The following is a 17,863-nucleotide window of genomic DNA, read 5'->3' on the forward strand; positions in this document are numbered from 1 at the left end:
TCCTCAACACTGTGAGAGTCTTTATTAATGAATGAAATTGTGGATCTCAGACACCCCCTCAAATATGCCTTCAAAGTATGACATTTGAGTAAAATGTTACTTTCCGCCTGGTGTATATCCAGGAATTGAATGACTTGGTCAGGGATGCGGTCATTTGGACCAATTAACGATACCCAAAAGGTATGAATTCTCCAATTCTTTTTGCTGGCTCTTCTATCGTATAGTGTAAGCTCTGCCTATAGTGGTGCATGGTCTGATACACCAGGTGGGGCATATTCAATGCTCGAGAGGATGAGCCAAACACATAGTCTATTCTAGATAATGTTCCTCTGGAGGGAGTGAAACCTGAATATTCTATGGTATGAGTGTGTCTCTCTCCGTGAGTCCACCCATCCCAACTCGTATACCAATCTTTTTAAAGTGGAAGGTGTGAACTTATCAAGAGCTGGTTCCAAGATAATATTATAATCACCAATACATAAAATTTTCACCTCAGGAAAGTTGGAAACAAAGTTAGCAGCTAGTTGCATTACTGCTAGTTTAGCTAGAGGGGGGAAATATAAACTGATCGCATAAGATATAAACAATTAATGTAGGCATGCACAAAAACCTATTTACCCTCAGGATCCACTAGTAACTGTTATGGAATTGCAATTTGAGCGATTCCTCAAAGACTGCTTGAGAGTGGCGGGAGAGAGAATTCACATAAAACCGCAACCTCGAATCCGTCACAACTTTAATCGACAGTGCCTAAGGAGACCCTAAGGTGTTCACCAGAGCCGACAGCGAGGTTGGATGAACTTTGCTGCTTAGGACCCAGGTTGTCTTAGCAGATTTCAGCATTGGATAGCAGGTGCAATTCAGACTAACCTGAGCAGGAAACCAGACAGCCAGGGCTTAACCAGAAAGGCCAAATCAGAAGGCAAGTGGATATCCGAAATAACCGAGGTCAAAACCGGCCAGGTGCAGATAATCCAAAATCAGCAAACAAGGGGTTAACGAGAGACCAGCTGAGGTCCGTTTCCAAAAGGTCCAGAAGTCAGGCGTGCAGGAAATGTAGGAAGCTTGATTAGATCCCATAGGTTTTTTGCTGAATTTAGTGTAATTAGGCCGTCAAAACTTCTATTTTCTTTTATTCTTTTTTTTTTTTTTCTACGGCGTTCACCGTGCGCTATAAATTACATATTTAATTTATTCTGTTAGTTGATGCGATTACAGCGATACCATATGTATAGAGGTTTTTTTTATGTTTTACGGTGTTTGCACGATAAAATCACGGTTTTAAAAAATTATTTCGTTTTTGTGTCGCCATATTCTTTGAGCCACAACTTTTTTATTTTTCTATCAGGAAAGCTGTGTGAGGGCTTGTTTTTTGCTGAACAAATTAATTTTTATCGGTATAATTTTTGGGTACATGCGACTTTTTGATCCCTATTTATGCAACTGTTTGGGAGCTGAAGTGACTTAAAGTAGAGATTCCGGTATCGTTTTTTTATGGCGGTCACCGTGCGGGATAAATTACATTATATTTTTATATTTCAGGGAATTTGCTGTAACGGTTCAGGACTACAGGCTTTAGGAGAAAAACATGTAACGAGTTGGAGATTTTGAGAGTAGGAGGCAGCCGAACTTATAGGACACAGGGTTGATGTGTTGTAACACCTCGAAGTGGTCGAGGAACCTGGGAGCGAATTTGTGGGAAGGGATCTTCAGACAAATTATCTTTGAGGAGAGGTATACCTTGACACCGGGGAGAAACTGAGGAGGGACCCTTCTCCTCTTATCGTTATGTGCTTTCGTGCGGTCCACTGCCTGAAGTATTGCGGTTTTGGTCTACTGCCAGATGTGAAGAAAAGTCCCGAATGAAGAATTGGCTGCAGGTACTTGAGACGTAGTAGGCACTGAAAGAGGAACTCGTGGATGCTGACTGTATATAGAATAAAGAGGAAGCAGTAGACTCACTTGTATGGTCATTGTAGGAGAAGTCCGCCCACGGCAGAAGCCGTACCCAATTGTCTTGTTGGACAGACATAATGACGGAGAGCATTCTCTAGTATTTGGTTGATCCTCTCCACTTGACCGTTACACTGTGAGTGGTAGGCAGAAGAAAAGTCCAGCTTCACATCTTAAAGATTACACAGAGCTCTCCAGAATTTAGACGTGAACTGTACACCCCGGTCAGAAACAATATGAAGAGGTAGTCCATGTAGACGTAAGATCTGCCAGACGAGTGGCTCAGGGAAGGCCCATTAACAGAATGAAATTTGCCGTCTTGGAGAAACGGTCTAGTACTATCCAGATAGTTTTACATCCAGCAGAAGGGGGAAGGTCAGTGACAGAGTTCATGGAAATGTGTTGCCAGGGAGCATCAGGTACCGATAGAGGTTGGAGTAAACCAGCAGGTTTAGAATGAGAAGATATATTTAGGGCACAATTAGCGCAAGAAGAAACAAAGCCCAAGAGATCTCTAGGTAGCGAGGGCCACCAATAATGACCAGCAATAAAGTCCCGAGTCTTGTGGGCACCAGAATGCCCGACTAGTTTGGAATTATGCCCCCAGTGGAGAATTATTTTTCTGTCAACAGGACAGACTAAGATCTTTCCAAGAGGAATGTCCCTTAACCTGCAGAGGATTTACAGTAATAATCATAGAAGGATCAATAATGTGCTGAGGTTTTTCTTCTGAGTCGTCGGTTTAGCATGACCGAGACAGGGTATCGGCCATAACGTTTATGTCCGCATGGCGGAAGTGAAGAAAACGAAACCTGGCGAATAACAGCGAGCATCTAGCTTGACGAAGATTTAGTTGCTGGGCAGACTACAGATATGTGAGATTTTTGTGGTCTGTGTAGATGATGATGGGGTGAGCAGACCCCCTCAAGCAGGTGTCTCCCTTCTTCCAAGGCCAATTTTACAGCGAGCAATTCCCGATACCCAACGGAATAGTTGCGCTCATCAGGGGAGAAGAATACGCAAAATACTGCCTTTCCCTAAGAATTCTTTTGAAACAGGAGTGCTCCAGCACCAATGGAAGAGGCATCAACCTCCACGGAAAACTGTTGAGTAACATCAGGATGACTAAGAACAGAAGCAGATGTGAAGGCGCTTTTGAGGTTGGTGAATGCTGACTCTGCCTCAGGAGTCCAGTCCTTCGCGCTCACTCCCTTTCTGGTTCGAGCTGAGATGGGAGCAGTAAGGGACGAGAAATTTGTGATGAACTGGCGATAGAAATTAGCAGAGCCAAGAAATCTTTGTATAGCTTGGAGCCCCTGAGGACATGGCAACTCCAAGACGGCCTTCACCTTTTCCGGGTCAATTTGAAGACCACGATCGGAGACAAAATAGCCCAGGAAGAGCAAGGACCTCTTTTAAAATACACACTTCTCCAGTTTCACGTATAATTTATTCCCCCTTCGCCTCAACAAGACTTTAGCATACATGCTTCCGATGCGTCGTCGGATCGAGTAGATCAAGATGTTGTTCAGCTATATTACCACACAGACATACAGAAGATCACGGAAGACGTTGTTCAGGAACTCCTGGAACACTGCTGGAGCGTTACACCGTCCAAAGGGCATGACAAGATACTCGTAGTGACAGTCTCGGGTGTTTAATGCGGTTTTTAATTTGTCACCCTTTGCGCATACGAATCAAGTTATAGGCCCCGTGTAAATCCAGCTTAGTGAACACCTTAGCTCCATGAATCCTGTCGAAGCGGTCAGAGAAAAGCTGCAAGGGGTACTTATTTTTACCGTAACTTGGTTCAATCCATAATAATCAATGCACAGCTGGAGTGACCCATCCTTTTTCACCACGAAGAAGAATCCAGCTCTGGTTGGAGAAGTAGACTTCCTGATGAACCCCCTCAACTGGTTCTCCTTGACATACTGCGACATGGCCTGGGTTTCAGGCAAGGAAAGCAGGTAGACCCGTCCACAAGGGAGTAAGGCTTCTGGAAGCAACTCTATAGGACAGTCATATGAGGAGGAAGGACCTCTGCCTCCTTCTTGCCGAAGACATCAGTGTAGCTTGCATACTGTGGAGGCAATCCAGAGAGTGGCTGATGCAGTGGAGACAACAGGACAAATCTCAGGCAGGCAGTGGTGCAGACATTGGGGTCCCCACTGGAGGACCCCTCCAGAGTTCCACTCAAGGACTGGAGCATGTTGGCAAAGCCATGGCAATCCCAGCAGGAGGGGGTTAATCGCTATGGACAAGACATAGTAGTCCTTCATTCAGAGATGATTGCTTTCTATCTGTAGTCTCAGTGGTTTGGTGATAGGCAGGATAGGGTCAGGCAGAGGTTGTCGAACTACAGATGCGACCGCCAGAGGTTTCTCTAGAGGAACTGTGGTCAAATGGAGACGATAAACTATGTCCTGATGGATAAAATTTGCAGCCGCTCCGGAATCCAAGTAAGCAGGCACACAGTGCAATCCTTTACTGGTTACCAATCACACAGGAATAGACCATGTGGGAGAGAATTTAGTGGTAGCAGGAGATTCTCCTAGGTTTGTCTCTCCAATCAAACCTAGGTGCTGGAGTTTCCCAGCTTTTGAGAGGGTTGGTGTACGAAATGTCCCTTGTGGACCCAGTACAGAGACAATCCAGTCGAACGTCCGCGTTGCCGTTCCTTTTTAGAGTCCAGGGCAATCTGGGGATTGGTTGGGGTACTTTTGCCTGGTGCGCCCGCTGCCCTTTAAGCCCGGAGACTAGCGCGCACCTTAGGAAAGGCTGCAGGGCAGTACGGCCATGTGTGCTGGCGTCTCTTGGGATGGAGACGTCTGCATGCGGTGAGTGGTCTTTGGCCGCCGGAAGGTGAGAGAAGGTGGAGGTCTGCGACCGCACCAGTTACAGGTGATTCTGATAGCCCCTTTCTGGCCAAAGATAAACTAGTTCTCATGGTCCTTCCACAAATCCCAGACCTCTTGTTTCAGGGGCCAATTCTTCACCCACAATCCAGCCAACTACACACACACATTATATATATATATATATATATATATATATATATATATATATATATATAAAAAAAAAATTTCTTTAACGATGTGCTCTTGTGATGCTTCTTATGATTTGATGTATTAAACTTAAAGGCTATGTACACCTATGATTCTATGAAATCGGGTTTTGTTTGGGTTTTTTTTTCAGTAAAATCGGTGTGATTGGTGCAACTTTCAAAATACTTTTTGTTAAAAATGATTTTTACTTTTTGAGATACAACTGCTTTGTATACTGCATACCGAGCAGATGTATCGTGCACTAAGACCTGAATCCGTCAGATCCACGGGACTGATGGGTTCAGTGTCAGCGTGTCCCTGACGTGCAGGAACGAGCTGCAATCGATAAGGTCTAAGCTCATAACTTAGATGTGATCGATTACAGGTGGATCTTGCGTGTCCAACCTGCTTTGGTGTAGGCTTATTGGTGTAGGTAAGACAGGTGAACAAATCCAAGCAAGGGACTGGTAATTATGTATTTACAGTGATCGTAGATGGCGGACGGAACCTGTGGGCTTAATTTCTTAATATGGGGGTTAAGCTCTGTTTCTGTAATACGAAGCTCCATATTCCCTTCTCACTCTACACAAGCAACTTTGCTAAATACAGCTGTTAGAGTGTGCAAAGTGAAGGTGGACTTGTAGTGATTCTATTGAGTTCATGTGGTTAACTATAGCACTGGTGGCCATTCTTGATATGGGAGCCATGGAAATGAGCATAGCGTTTGGTCTCTCACTTATGAGCAGCTGGCAGCAATTACTTTACACAGTCCATGCTGCTGCCAGTAGCAAGATGCCTAATACAAGTGATTTAGAAAAATTATTAGGCCTCATACACACGATCGTAACCATGTGCACGGCCGTGCTTTCCGGGTTGGCCGGCCACTGAGTGACCGCCGCAAATCGCGGGCTGTGCACATGGCCGCAGCCATTCTTTTCAATGAGCCCGGACCGCAGAACACGGCCGTAATAAGGCTTGCCCGTTCTTTCTCCGGTCTGGACTCTGGGGCCATTCACGGACCGTGAAAACCACGGTCGTGTACATGGCCCCATAGGAATGTATGGGGCCGCAATTGTCCCGTAGATATTAGGGGAAATTGCGGCCGTAAAAGCACGTTCGTGTGCGTGGGGCCTTCTAGTTCAACTTTTGAATTGTTGTTTTTTATTTTAAAAAAAATAATTCTGGTGAGATACATTTTTATCTCAACCAGATCGGTAAGGATCGGTGTTAGGCCCAATTCTTTTTAATCTATTTATGAATGACCTTGTGGATGGGATTGATAGCAAGGTGTCAGTTTTTGCTAACGATACAAAACTTTGTAGGATACTTAAAGAGGCTCTGTCACCAGATTTTGCAACCCCTATTTGCTATTGCAGCAGATAGGCGCTGCAATGTAGATTACAGTAACGTTTTTATTTTTAAAAAACGAGCATTTTTGGGCAAGTTATGACCATTTTTGTAGTTATGCAAATGAGGCTTGCAAAAGTCCAAGTGGGTGTGTTTAAAAGTAAAAGTCCAAGTGGGCGTGTATTATGTGCGTACATCGGGGCGTTTTTAATACTTTTACTAGCTGGGCATTCTGATGAGAAGTATCATCCACTTCTCTTCAGAACGCCCAGCTTCTGGCAGTGCAGACACAGCCGTGTTCTCGAGAGATCACGCTGTGTCGTCACTCACAAGTCCTGCATCGTGTCAGACGAGCGAAGACACCGGCACCAGAGGCTACAGTTGATTCTGCAGCAGCATCAGCGTTTGCAGGTAAGTAGCTACATCGACTTACCTGCAAATGCCGATACTGCTGCAGAATCAACTGAAGCCTCGGGTGCCGGTGTCCTCGCTCGTCTGACACGATGCAGAACCTGTGAGTGACGACACAGCGTGATCTCTCGAGAACACGCTGTGTCTGCACTGCCAGAAGCTGGGCGTTCTGAAGAGAAGTGGATGATACTTCTCATCAGAACGCCCAGCTAGTAAAAGTATTAAAAACGCCCCGATGTACGCACATAATACACGCCCACTTGGACTTTTGCAAGCCTCATTTGCATAACTACAAAAATGGTCATAACTTGGCCAAAAATGCTCGTTTTTTAAAAATAAAAACGTTACTGTAATCTACATTGCAGCGCCTATCTGCTGCAATAGCAGATAGGGGTTGCAAAATCTGGTGACAGAGCCTCTTTAAACTCAGCTTGACTTTAAAATATTACAGAAAGACCTAGATAAGCTGACAGCATGGGCAAAAAACGTGGCAGATGAAATTTAATGTTGATAAACGTATAGTAATGCACTTAGAACGCAAAAATAGCTTCAATTCATATACATTAAATGGAATAAAACTGGGGATAACGGAACAAGAGAGTGACCTGGGTATTCTGGTAACAAATAAGCTAAGCAGCAGCACTCAATGTCAGGCAGCAGCTACAAAAGGGATTTTAGGGTGTATAAAAAGAGAGATAAAAACCTGTGATTCAAATGTAATATTACCACTTTATAAATCCCTTGTAAGGCCACATCTAGAATATGGAATTCAGTTTTAGGCTACACATTGTTAAAAGGAAATAGGAGAACGGAGAGGGTTCAAAGGTGGGCAAATATTAAATGGGATGGGAGGTGTCGCTTACAATGAAAGGCTTGAAAAATTGAGCTTGTTCAGTTTGGAAAAAAGGCGTCTTAGAGGTGATCTTATTAATATATGTGTGGTCAATACAAAGAACTAGCACATGATCTGCTCCTTCCAAGGACTCTACAAAGGACAAGGGGACATCCATTGCGTGTGGAAGAAAGATGTTTCAGACATTAATATAGAAAATGGTTCTTTACAGTTAGAGTGGTCAAGCTATGGAATGCCCTTCTCCAAGAGGTAGTGATGGCAGATACTATGTCAGCATTTAAAAAAAAAAAAGCTAGATGCTTATTTATTTACGAAGAGCATTGAGGGTTATAATTAAACAATGAATGATGGGTAATTTATTGAGAAAGGTTGAACTTGATGGACCTCTGTTTTTTTTTTTTCAACCTATGTATAGTTAAGGCCGATACGAACGCTGGGATACATATTATGTATAGTTTTAAAAAAATAAAATGTATAATTACAAACGACTTGATCAGGGAAACAGAGCAATTTTAGAGTTATTACATAAAGCTTTTATTTATTTTTTTTCTAAAGCTTTTTTTCCCTTGGGCAGGACCCAATAGGCTTCCGTACATGGCCGACAAGGAAGCCATTGCTAAGCTTTCTCGTTGCCATAGCAACCATCGGCACCCCACGATTTCTTGCGGGGGGTGCAGAGGGAGCCCCCTCTCTCTGTCAACCACTTAAATGCCGCTGTCGCTATTGACAGCGGCTTTTAACCCGTTAGTGACCGCCAATACGCCTTTTAACGCCGGCCACTAACGGGCTTTATTCTGATGCATATGCCTTTTTTACGGCACTGCATCAGGATAAAGTAAACCGAGCAGGGAGCGTCAAATCTCCCTGCTCTCAGCTGCCAGAGGCAGCTGGGGGCGTCCCTGCTCTGCCGGGTGAGATCGATATTAGTATCGATCTCACCTGTTTAACCCCTCCGATGCGGTGCACAATAGCATGCACCGCATCTGAGTGGTTTTGGAGAGAGGGAGGGAGCTCCCTCTCTCTGCCACCGACACCCGGCGATACGATCGCCGAGTGTCTGTGTCTCTAATGGCAGCCGGGGGCCTAATAAAGGCCCCCAGGTCTGCCTGGAGCGAATGCCTGCTAGATCATGCCGGAGGCATGACCTAGCAGATGCCTGTCCGTTTTAAACGGACAGGCAGTAATACATTGCAATACAGAAGTATTACAGTGTATTATAATAGCGATCGGAGAATCGCATATTAAAGTCCCCTAGTGGGACTAGTAAAAAAGTAAAAAAAGTTTAATAAAGTTAATTTAAAAAAAGTGAAAAAGAATGAAAAACCCAGCTTTTCCCCATACATAATGCTTTACTATTAAAAAAACAAAATAAAGTAAAAAAGTTACACATATTTGGAATCGCCGCGTCCGTAACGACCCCGATTTATAAATCTATTACATTATTTAACCCGCACGGTGAACGCCGTAAAAAATTTAATAAACTATGGAAAAATTGCTGTTTTCTGTGAATCCTGACTTAAAAAAATGTGATAAAAAGTGATCAAAAAGTCGCATCTACTCCAAAATGGTACCAATAAAAACTACAAGTCTTCCCGCAAAAAAAAGCCCTCATACAACCGCATCTGCGAAAAAATAAAAACGTTACGGCTCTTCAAATATGGAGATACAAAAACAAATAATTTTTTTGTGGCAGCCCCCATAGACAAGAAAAAGTTAAAAAATAAAACGCAAACACACAAATAAATGTAAAACATTTTTTAATAAAACACTAAAAGCAGATTGACGCCCGTCCTTTAATGACCGCCGATAAGCCTTTTCACGGCGGTCATTAGTGGGCTTTATTCTGATGCAATAGCCGTTTCACCGCGCTGCATCCGAATAAAGTAAACCGAGCAGGGAGCTGTTGAATCTTCCTGCTCTGAGCTGCCAGAGGTAGCTGAGGGCTGGGGGCATCCCTGCTCGAACGCGTGAGATCGATATTCGTATCGATCTCACCCGTTTAACCCCTCAGATGCGGCGCTCAATAGCATGCGCCGCATCTGAGTGGTTTTGGAGAGAGGGAGGGAGCTCCCTCTCATCCCACTGACACCCGGCGATAAGATCGCCGAGTGTCTGTGTCTCCAATGGCAGCCGGGGGCCTAATAAAGGCCCCCAGGTGTGCCCGTAGTAAATGCCTGCTAGGTCATGCCGGAGGAAGTTAGTGTCCATTTCAGTATGTAAAGCTCATCTTTTTTTTTTTATTTTTTTTTTTCCTTTTTAGGAAGAGAAAAAAAGAAAGCGAGAAAGAGAGCAATGTGATTCAGATGAGGAAACTGAGTGTTTTGAACCAGAGAAAAAAGTAGAAGTTGAAACCCCTACAGACCGTCCAGTAAGAGCATGTAGAACACATCCAGGTGAAAACTAATATTATTCATTATGTTTAGTGAATTGGAATGCTGCGTATGATGTTAATGATATTATGTTTTGCAGCAGAGAATGAGAGCACACCAATACAACAACTTCTGGAATATTTCCTGCGCCAACTCCAGCGGTAAGCTAATTTGGTGAGATGTGTGTGCTTGAAGGTTATTCTAAATAAAAACCACTGCTTCAATCTACATTGAAATCACATTAAATTGGTTTCTTTCTGGTTTTCTTTTTGTGAGATTAATGTTGTATATTGTAAACTTCTAAAGGTCCGTATAAATAATGGCTGTTAACCCCTTAATGACCAGCCTATTTTAGACCTCAATGACCATGCCATTTTGTACGTTTTTCCATCGTCTCATTCAAAGAGCTGTAACTTTTTTATTTTTGCATTGACATTGCTGTAGAAGGTCTTGTTTTTTGCGGAACAAGTTGTAACCGTTAACTTTTTTTTTGGGGGGTGGGATAGAAAAAAAACTGCACTTTCGCCACACGTTTTTGTGTCCTAAATTTACGCAGTTAACCGTGTGGTATAAATAACACTAACTTTATTCAGCAGGTTGTTGCGATTGCAACGATACAAAATTTGTATCGTTTTTGTATGTTTTACTACTTTTATACAGTGAAAACACTTTTTTTCAAAATTACTTGTTTTTGTGTCTCCATGTTTGAAGAGCCATAACTTTTTTTTATTTTTTTGCCAATGCAGTTGTATGAGGGCTTTTTTCTTGCAGGACGACTTGTAGTTTTTATTGGTACCATTTTGGAGTACATGCAACTTTTTGATCACTTTTTATCCCAAAAATTTTTTATATGCTGGATTCAAAGAAAACAGCACTTTTTGCGTGGTTTTTTATTTTATTTTTTACGACGTTCACCGTGCGGGTTAAATGATGTAATAACTTTATAGTCGGGATCGTTATTGACATGGCGATTCCAAATATGTGTAACTTTTTAACTTTTTTTTTGTTTTTTTATTAATAAAGCAGTTTGTAAGGGGAAAAAGTGGGTTTTTCTTTTTTTTGCTTATTTTACTAGTCCCACTAGGGGACTTCAATATTCGATCTTACGATCGCATTTATAATACACTGCAATACTTCTGTAATTCAGTGTATTATGCCTGTCCGTGTAAAACGGACAGGCATCTGCTAGGTCATGCCACAGGCATGACCTGGCAGGCATTCACTACAGGCAGACCTGGGGGCCTTTATTAGGCCCCCGGCTGCCATCGGAGACACAGGCACTTGGCTATTTTATCGCCGGGTGTCGGTGGGAGAGAGAGGGAGCTCCCTCCCTCTCTCCAAAACCACTCCAATGCGGCGCTCGCTTTTGAGCGCCGCATCTGAAGGGTTAAACGGGTGAGATCGATACTAATATCAATCTCACACGTTTGAGCATGTATTCCCCCAGCCCTCCGCTACCTCTGGCTACCTCCGGCTTGATTGGTGGGGGTCCGAGCACGGAGACACCCACCAATCACTAAAGTGAAGCGGCAGAAGCGCTTGCGTGAGTGCTCAGCCGCTTTGTTCATGTTTGGCTTTTTCCGGAGAGCCGATGTATCGGTGTACGGGCTAATAGACTTTCTATTGAGCCCGTATTCTGATGCGTTGATTTCCGGAAAAAGCTGAACAGACACAAAGCGGCAGAGCACTCAGTCTAGCACTTCTGCTGCTTAGTTTTAGCGATTTGGTGGATGTCTCCGTGCTCGGACCCCCACCAATCAAAATTTCTGACATGTCACTATGACACTTCAGAAGTTTGTTCTATGGCTTTGCCCTGTAACTTTCGGAGCCTCAGTTAGTTTGTCAATTTTGGCAGCAATAATATACAGTATGCAGCACTATTCCTGCCATCAAAAATACCAAAACCCTGTCGGACCCCATTGTAAGATTGTCATTGACGTCTATGATGCATTGAAAGACTTGACCCATCAAAGCCTGATGCTTTCCTTAACCCGTTAGTCACCGCCAATACGCCTTTTCACGGCGGCCACTAATGGGCTTTATTCTGATGCATACGCCTTTTCACGGCGCTGCATCAGAATAAATAAACAGAGCAGGGAGCCGTTAAATCTCTCTGCTCTCAGCTACCAGAGGTAGCTGAGGGCTGGGGGCATCCCTGTTCGAACGGGTGAGATCGACATAAGTATCGATCTCACCCGTTTAACCCCTCAGATTTGGCGCTCAATAGCGAATGCCGCATCGGAGTTGTTTTGGAGAGACACCACTGACACCCGAGTTTCTGTGTCTTTTATGGCAGCCGGGGGCCTAATAAAGGCCCCCAGGTCTGCCTAGCGGATGCCTATCCGATTTAAACACGTACAGGCATAATACACTGCAATACAGAAGTATTGCAGTGTATTATAAATGCGATTGGGCGATCGCATAGTGAAGTCCCCTAGTGGGACTAGTAAAAAAGTAAAAGAAAAAGTTTAATAAAAAATGAAAAACCCACTTTTTCCCTTTACAAAGTTCTTTATTATTATAAAACAAAATAATGTAAAAAAGTTACACATATTTGGTATTGCCGCGTCTGTAACGACCCCAACTATAAAGTTCTTACATTATTTAACCCGCACGGTGAACGTCGTAAAAAACAATGCAAAAATTGCTGTGTTCTTTGAATCCTGCCTTTAAAAAAAATGTGATAAAAAGTGATCAAAAAGCCGCATCTACTTCAAAATGTACTACAAGTCGTCCCGCAAAAAAAAAAAAACCCTCATACAACTGCATAGTTGGAAAAATAAAAAAGTTGTTTTCTCTTCAAATATGGAGATACAAAAACAAATAATTTTGAAGAAAAAGTATTTTTACTGTGTAAAATTGGTAAAACATACAAAATCGATACAAACTTGGTATCGTTGCAATCGTAACAACCCGCTAAAATAAAGTTATTGTGTTATTTATACCACACGGTAAACGGCATAAAGAGTGGTGACATTTCTGGGGTTTTTTTCTATTCCCCCCCCCCCCCACAAAAAAAAGAGTTAGTAAAAGTTAATCAATAAATTATATGTACCTCAAAATGGTGCTATTAAAAAATACAACTTGTCCCGCAAAAACAAGACCTTACACAGCTATGTCGACGCAAAAAAAAAAATTTATAGCTCTTGGAATGCGATGATGGAAAAACTAAAAAAATTGCTTGGTCATCAAGGTTTCAAATAGGCTGGTCATTAAGGGGTTAAACATATACATTATCTATTGTGTACACAACACAGGTAAAAATAAAATAAACCAAAGAGTAGTACTGTAATCTCTAGGTAAAAAGGAACTGTGCTCTGTGTATGTTTTTAATTATGTCAGATTGTGCCATTTTATAACCTCCGAAATTATATTTTAGGCTTGGTTTCCAGGTTGACAAGTTGATCCTCCCTTTTTTTTTTTTTTTTTCTCTTATATATGTAGTCTTCTTACATGAGCAGATGATCTGTTTCCCTCAGTCTGAGCAAATGCCCACCACAGTCAGGGTTGTTTTGCACTGTTTGTGATCTGGTATATACACATATGCCTGACCACCTTTATAGTCCGTAAGTAATTTTTTCCAGAAGTAGTATATGGAAATCTATCTAGTCCCTTAAATGTCACTGCCATTGAGTGTAATAGTTTCTAATGGTTTTTATTGGATTGATTGCAAAGGTTACAAATGCAATGCTTATCCCCTGGAAGGAGGAGCACGACAAGTGCATTGCTTTTATGTTTCTTGTTCACAATGCTATTTATTATTTTTCAGGAAAGATCCTCATGGTTTCTTTGCTTTTCCCGTCACTGATCAGATTGCCCCTGGTTACTTTGTGATTATAAAGCATCCAATGGACTTCAGCACTATGAAAGAAAAAATATCTTCAAATGAGTACAAATCAATCACAGAATTTAAGGTATGTCATTCACTGGTCGTTAGTATCTGTAGATTAGATTATGTTTCTTATTCCTTACATTGGGGGACACAGACTGTGGGAATATGCTGTTGCTACTAGGAGGCTTGACAGTAACAATCGAAAAAGTGGCCCCTCCTTCAGGAAATACCCTGCCTACAGACACCGAGCTATTCAGTCTTAGCATGTAGTCTACATAGGAGGCAGACACTCCTGCTAATGCCTAGTCTCTACCATTTTTTTATGTTCGTTTTTATTTTCTTATTTTTTCCCCTTTTTAGCTAGTTAACAGGGTTACATAGTTACATAGTTAGTACGGTTGAAAAAAGACACATGTCCATCAAGTTCAACCAAGGGATGGGAAAAGGGAAGGGAAACATTTCTACACATAGGAGCTAATATTTTTTTGGTCTAGGAAATTATCTCGTCCTTTTTTAAGGCCATCTACTGTCCCTGCTGTGACCAGCTCCTGCGGTGACTATTCCATAGATTCACAGTTCTCACTGTAAAGAAGGCTTGTCGCCTCTGCATGTTGAACCTTTTTTCTCCAGATGGAGGGAGTGCCCCCTTGTTTTTTGAGGTGGTTTTACATGGAACAGGATTTCACCATATTTTTTTGTATATGCCGTTAATATATTTATATAAGTTAATCATGTCCTAGTTCACCTAGTCCCGCCCTGTTGTCCTCACCAAGACAGGCGCAGGGTGTTATTCTACAAATGTGCAGTTGTCCACCTGCCTGTGAAGACAAGAGCGTCATCTACTCTGTCACCCACCAGCCTAAAGCACCTCTCACAACATCTCCCACCAGTACCACCCTTTACTAAATAGTGAACTATTTAGGAGCCAAACAACCAACCCCGGGTCTCTGCTCCACTGGTCGCTACTTTTTTGGGGTCTGCAGGCCCTTTTTGTTTAATAAGTGTCATTTCCAGCAGGCCTGTAGGCGGTTTAAGTGGCACCATTTTTCACCAGCCTTGTGCCGGCAGCGCCATTTTCTCAGTGTGTGGTGTTACTGGATGGGAAGATGCTCATCAAATTCCACTCCAGCTCCCTTTTCGCTATTCCCTCATAGGGAATCAGCCGCTTTCTCCAATTGGCTAGGCATGTGCCTATGGTTTGGGGCGTGACCTATCTTCTCCGCCTCTTCTGCATTCGGACAGACGCTTCTGGGGGACACAGGACCTCCTGACCAGTGCTTCTGCATCTTTGCCTCAGGACAAGCTCAACACAATCTGAAACCAGGTAGGAACGGCCCTTAGCCTTTTCCTTTCCCCGGCACGTGCCCTAGCCTCAGTCGCTGACCTAGAAAGTTTCTTAACCTTTTAGGCGTTTTACAGAAATGAAAGCAATGTAAAGCTAAAATTTCATTATTTTTTTTAATTATTTTATTTTATTGCAGATATTTATTTAATGTTAATCCTTTTTTTTTTTGTGTATGTTCATGTTAACAGAGAAACGCAACTCAATATCTATTACCCTGATCTCTGAAGTTTTTAGAAATATCCTGCGTGTGGACCTAGTGTGCTACCTAAATGCAACACAGGCCTTAGTAATCAAAGGGAATGTGTCGCTAGAATTTTTTTTATTTTTATTTTTTCAGTTAAACAATAAGTATTTGTGTGATCACACATTTTTAATTTTTTTTTCATAAGTCAGGAAATATTATAAATTAGATTCTAATTTATAACATTTCCATGTGCTGGGCACTAGAGGGAGCAGTTCCCAAAATTGCAGCATGGTCACTGTGGTAAAGCAACCTCATTGATTTATGCTGCAAATTTGGGGTGGACACACTCTCCTCTAGTGTCCTCACACAATCCCCCCTCCCTTCTTATGGCTAGTGCCAGGAGAAGGAGGGGTTTGAATCTTCAAACCTCCTACACTGTGTGCTGCCATTTTCTGAGCGACTGCACAGTGTATGAGGATTAGATACAGGGCTCAGCAGACAGTATATCATGAACATACACGAACATAATACACACATCACATACACAGACATAAATTACTTGCCTCCGCTGGTCTACGCTCCTATTCCTTGCGCCTGAACATATGGCCGGAAGTCGTCCTCTTACTGTCCGGCAGCGGCTTCCGGTCCACATGAAAATGGCGCCGGATTTCGCTCTGGGAACGAACTTCGTTTTGGTCTGCGTCGGAGCGGCGCGTGCGCCGTTCCCACACAGACGGCGTACGCTTCTGAGAATGGAACGGCTCTTGTTCGCATTCTCTATGTGGTTGGTTGTACGTGCTGTATTCCGTCTCTGTACGTGTCGTTAATCGACACATACAGAGATGAAAAAAAAAATGGCAGCCCCCATAGAGAAGTAAAAGTTTGAACACAGTAAAAATTAGAACGTGACAACACTAATAAATAACATTTTTGTTTATATTTTATTTAAAGCAATATAATAAAAAATAAATAAATCATGACACCTTCCCTGTAAGGAGCACCTTGTGGATGTTGGGGCCTCCTTTTTATTAGAATATATTTTAGGCACCATGTCAGGTTTGAAGAGGTCATATGGGGCCAAAAAACGAAGAAACCCCCCCCCCCCCCAAAAAAAAAATACGCCATTTTGGAAACTACACCCCCAAGGAATTCATATAGTGGTGCAGTTTCATAAATGTTATCAGAATAGAGCCATGAAAATGAAAAATTTTATTTTTTTCCAATAAGATGTAGATTTAGTTCAAATGTTTTTTTTAATTTCCACAAAGAATGAGAGAGCACCCCAACATTTGTAAAGCAATGTCTCGAGTCTGGTAATACCCGATATGTGGTTATAAACGGCTGTTTCGACATATGGGAGGGTTCAGAAGGGTATTTCAGGAGTGGTATTTGACTTTTGGAGCATAGATTTTGCTGGAAAGTTTGCGGACGCCATGTCGCATTTGCAAAACCTCTGATGTATCAAAGCAAATGTGACCCTATTTTAGAAACTACACCCCTAAAGGCATTTATCAAAGGTTGTAGTGAGCATTTATACCCCAAATGTGTTTTTCTGAAATTAATACACTGTGGATGATGCAAAATGAAAATTTTTCCACTGATATGCCAATTCTCCGCACAATATGTTGTGCCACTGGAGAATCTTAATCCATTAATCCCATTTTTGGTGCATCCTAAGGAGCGCCTTCTTCACAATTTTTATTTTGTCAGCCCCTTGCAGGTCTACCTCTCGCACACTTCCTGTTTCTGCAAATCTGAATCCTTGTTTGTAGTTCTGAAGGGTTCAAGGAAGGGTTAGGCAGCCTCTAAGGCTACAATAGCTCGTTGGCTGCGGTTGACTATTCCTGCGGTCTACCGGTCAAGAGGAAGGAAACTCCATCCCAGCTTACAGCCCATTTCACTAGGGCAGTTGTTGCTTCCTGGGCTGTGCGTTTCAGCTGTGCAAGGTGGCTACCTGGTTGTCTCCGAACACCTTTACCAAATTCCACAGAGAGCACACTTGTCTGTCCACGGATGCTTCCTTTTGGTCGCAAGATCTTGCAGGCATCTGTGGAGTAGATACGTGCTTTCCTCTTAGGTTCCCACCCATGTGGAGTGCTTTGAGATGGTCTGTGTCCCCCAATGAGACTAATCAGAAAATTTAATTTTTTGAGTACTCCCATTAGAATACTTTTTGTGTCGAGCCCATTGGGGAACACAGCTCCAACCTTTTTGTTATGAAGTTGATAAGGTTGCCCTTTCGACATAGTACTCTTATTTGGTTCTGATGCTGTTGTTTGTACAAAAGCAGTAGGAGAAGCAGAACACAAGGTAACTCAAAGTGACAAGCTCCGTGTATAAGAGGGATACTGTATGAGGGGTCAACACTTTTTTATTGTTAGTGTCACGTCTCCTAGTGGCAACAGCAAATACGTCTTTGTCCCCCAATGGACTGGATGAGAAATGGATTTTACGGTGAGTACTTTAAATATTTTTTTCTCTGCAATGAAAACGCTGTGAAAGGCCACCCTACCAAGCACTGT

The 17,863-nt window shown here is 42.6% G+C and overlaps 1 protein-coding gene across 6 annotated transcripts in view; it reads left to right on the forward strand.

Moving 5' to 3' along the window:
- Positions 1-17,863, forward strand: part of BRD9 (bromodomain containing 9) — a 148,619-nt gene that overhangs the window by 5,692 nt on the left and 125,064 nt on the right. For 3 of the 6 annotated variants that reach the window (XM_075826875.1, XM_075826878.1, XM_075826879.1), the window contains exons 3-5: positions 9,872-10,004; positions 10,084-10,141; positions 13,750-13,894. In XM_075826875.1, the coding sequence (XP_075682990.1) occupies positions 9,872-10,004; positions 10,084-10,141; positions 13,750-13,894 (336 nt within the window). Of the gene's footprint in view, positions 1-9,871; positions 10,005-10,080; positions 10,142-13,749; positions 13,895-17,863 lie in introns of all 6 variants that reach the window. The other 3 variants (XM_075826874.1, XM_075826876.1, XM_075826877.1) reach the window with 1 other exon arrangement.

This window comes from Rhinoderma darwinii, chromosome 5 (genome assembly GCF_050947455.1).
Source record: "Rhinoderma darwinii isolate aRhiDar2 chromosome 5, aRhiDar2.hap1, whole genome shotgun sequence".
NCBI classification, from domain to species: Eukaryota; Metazoa; Chordata; class Amphibia; order Anura; family Rhinodermatidae; genus Rhinoderma; species Rhinoderma darwinii.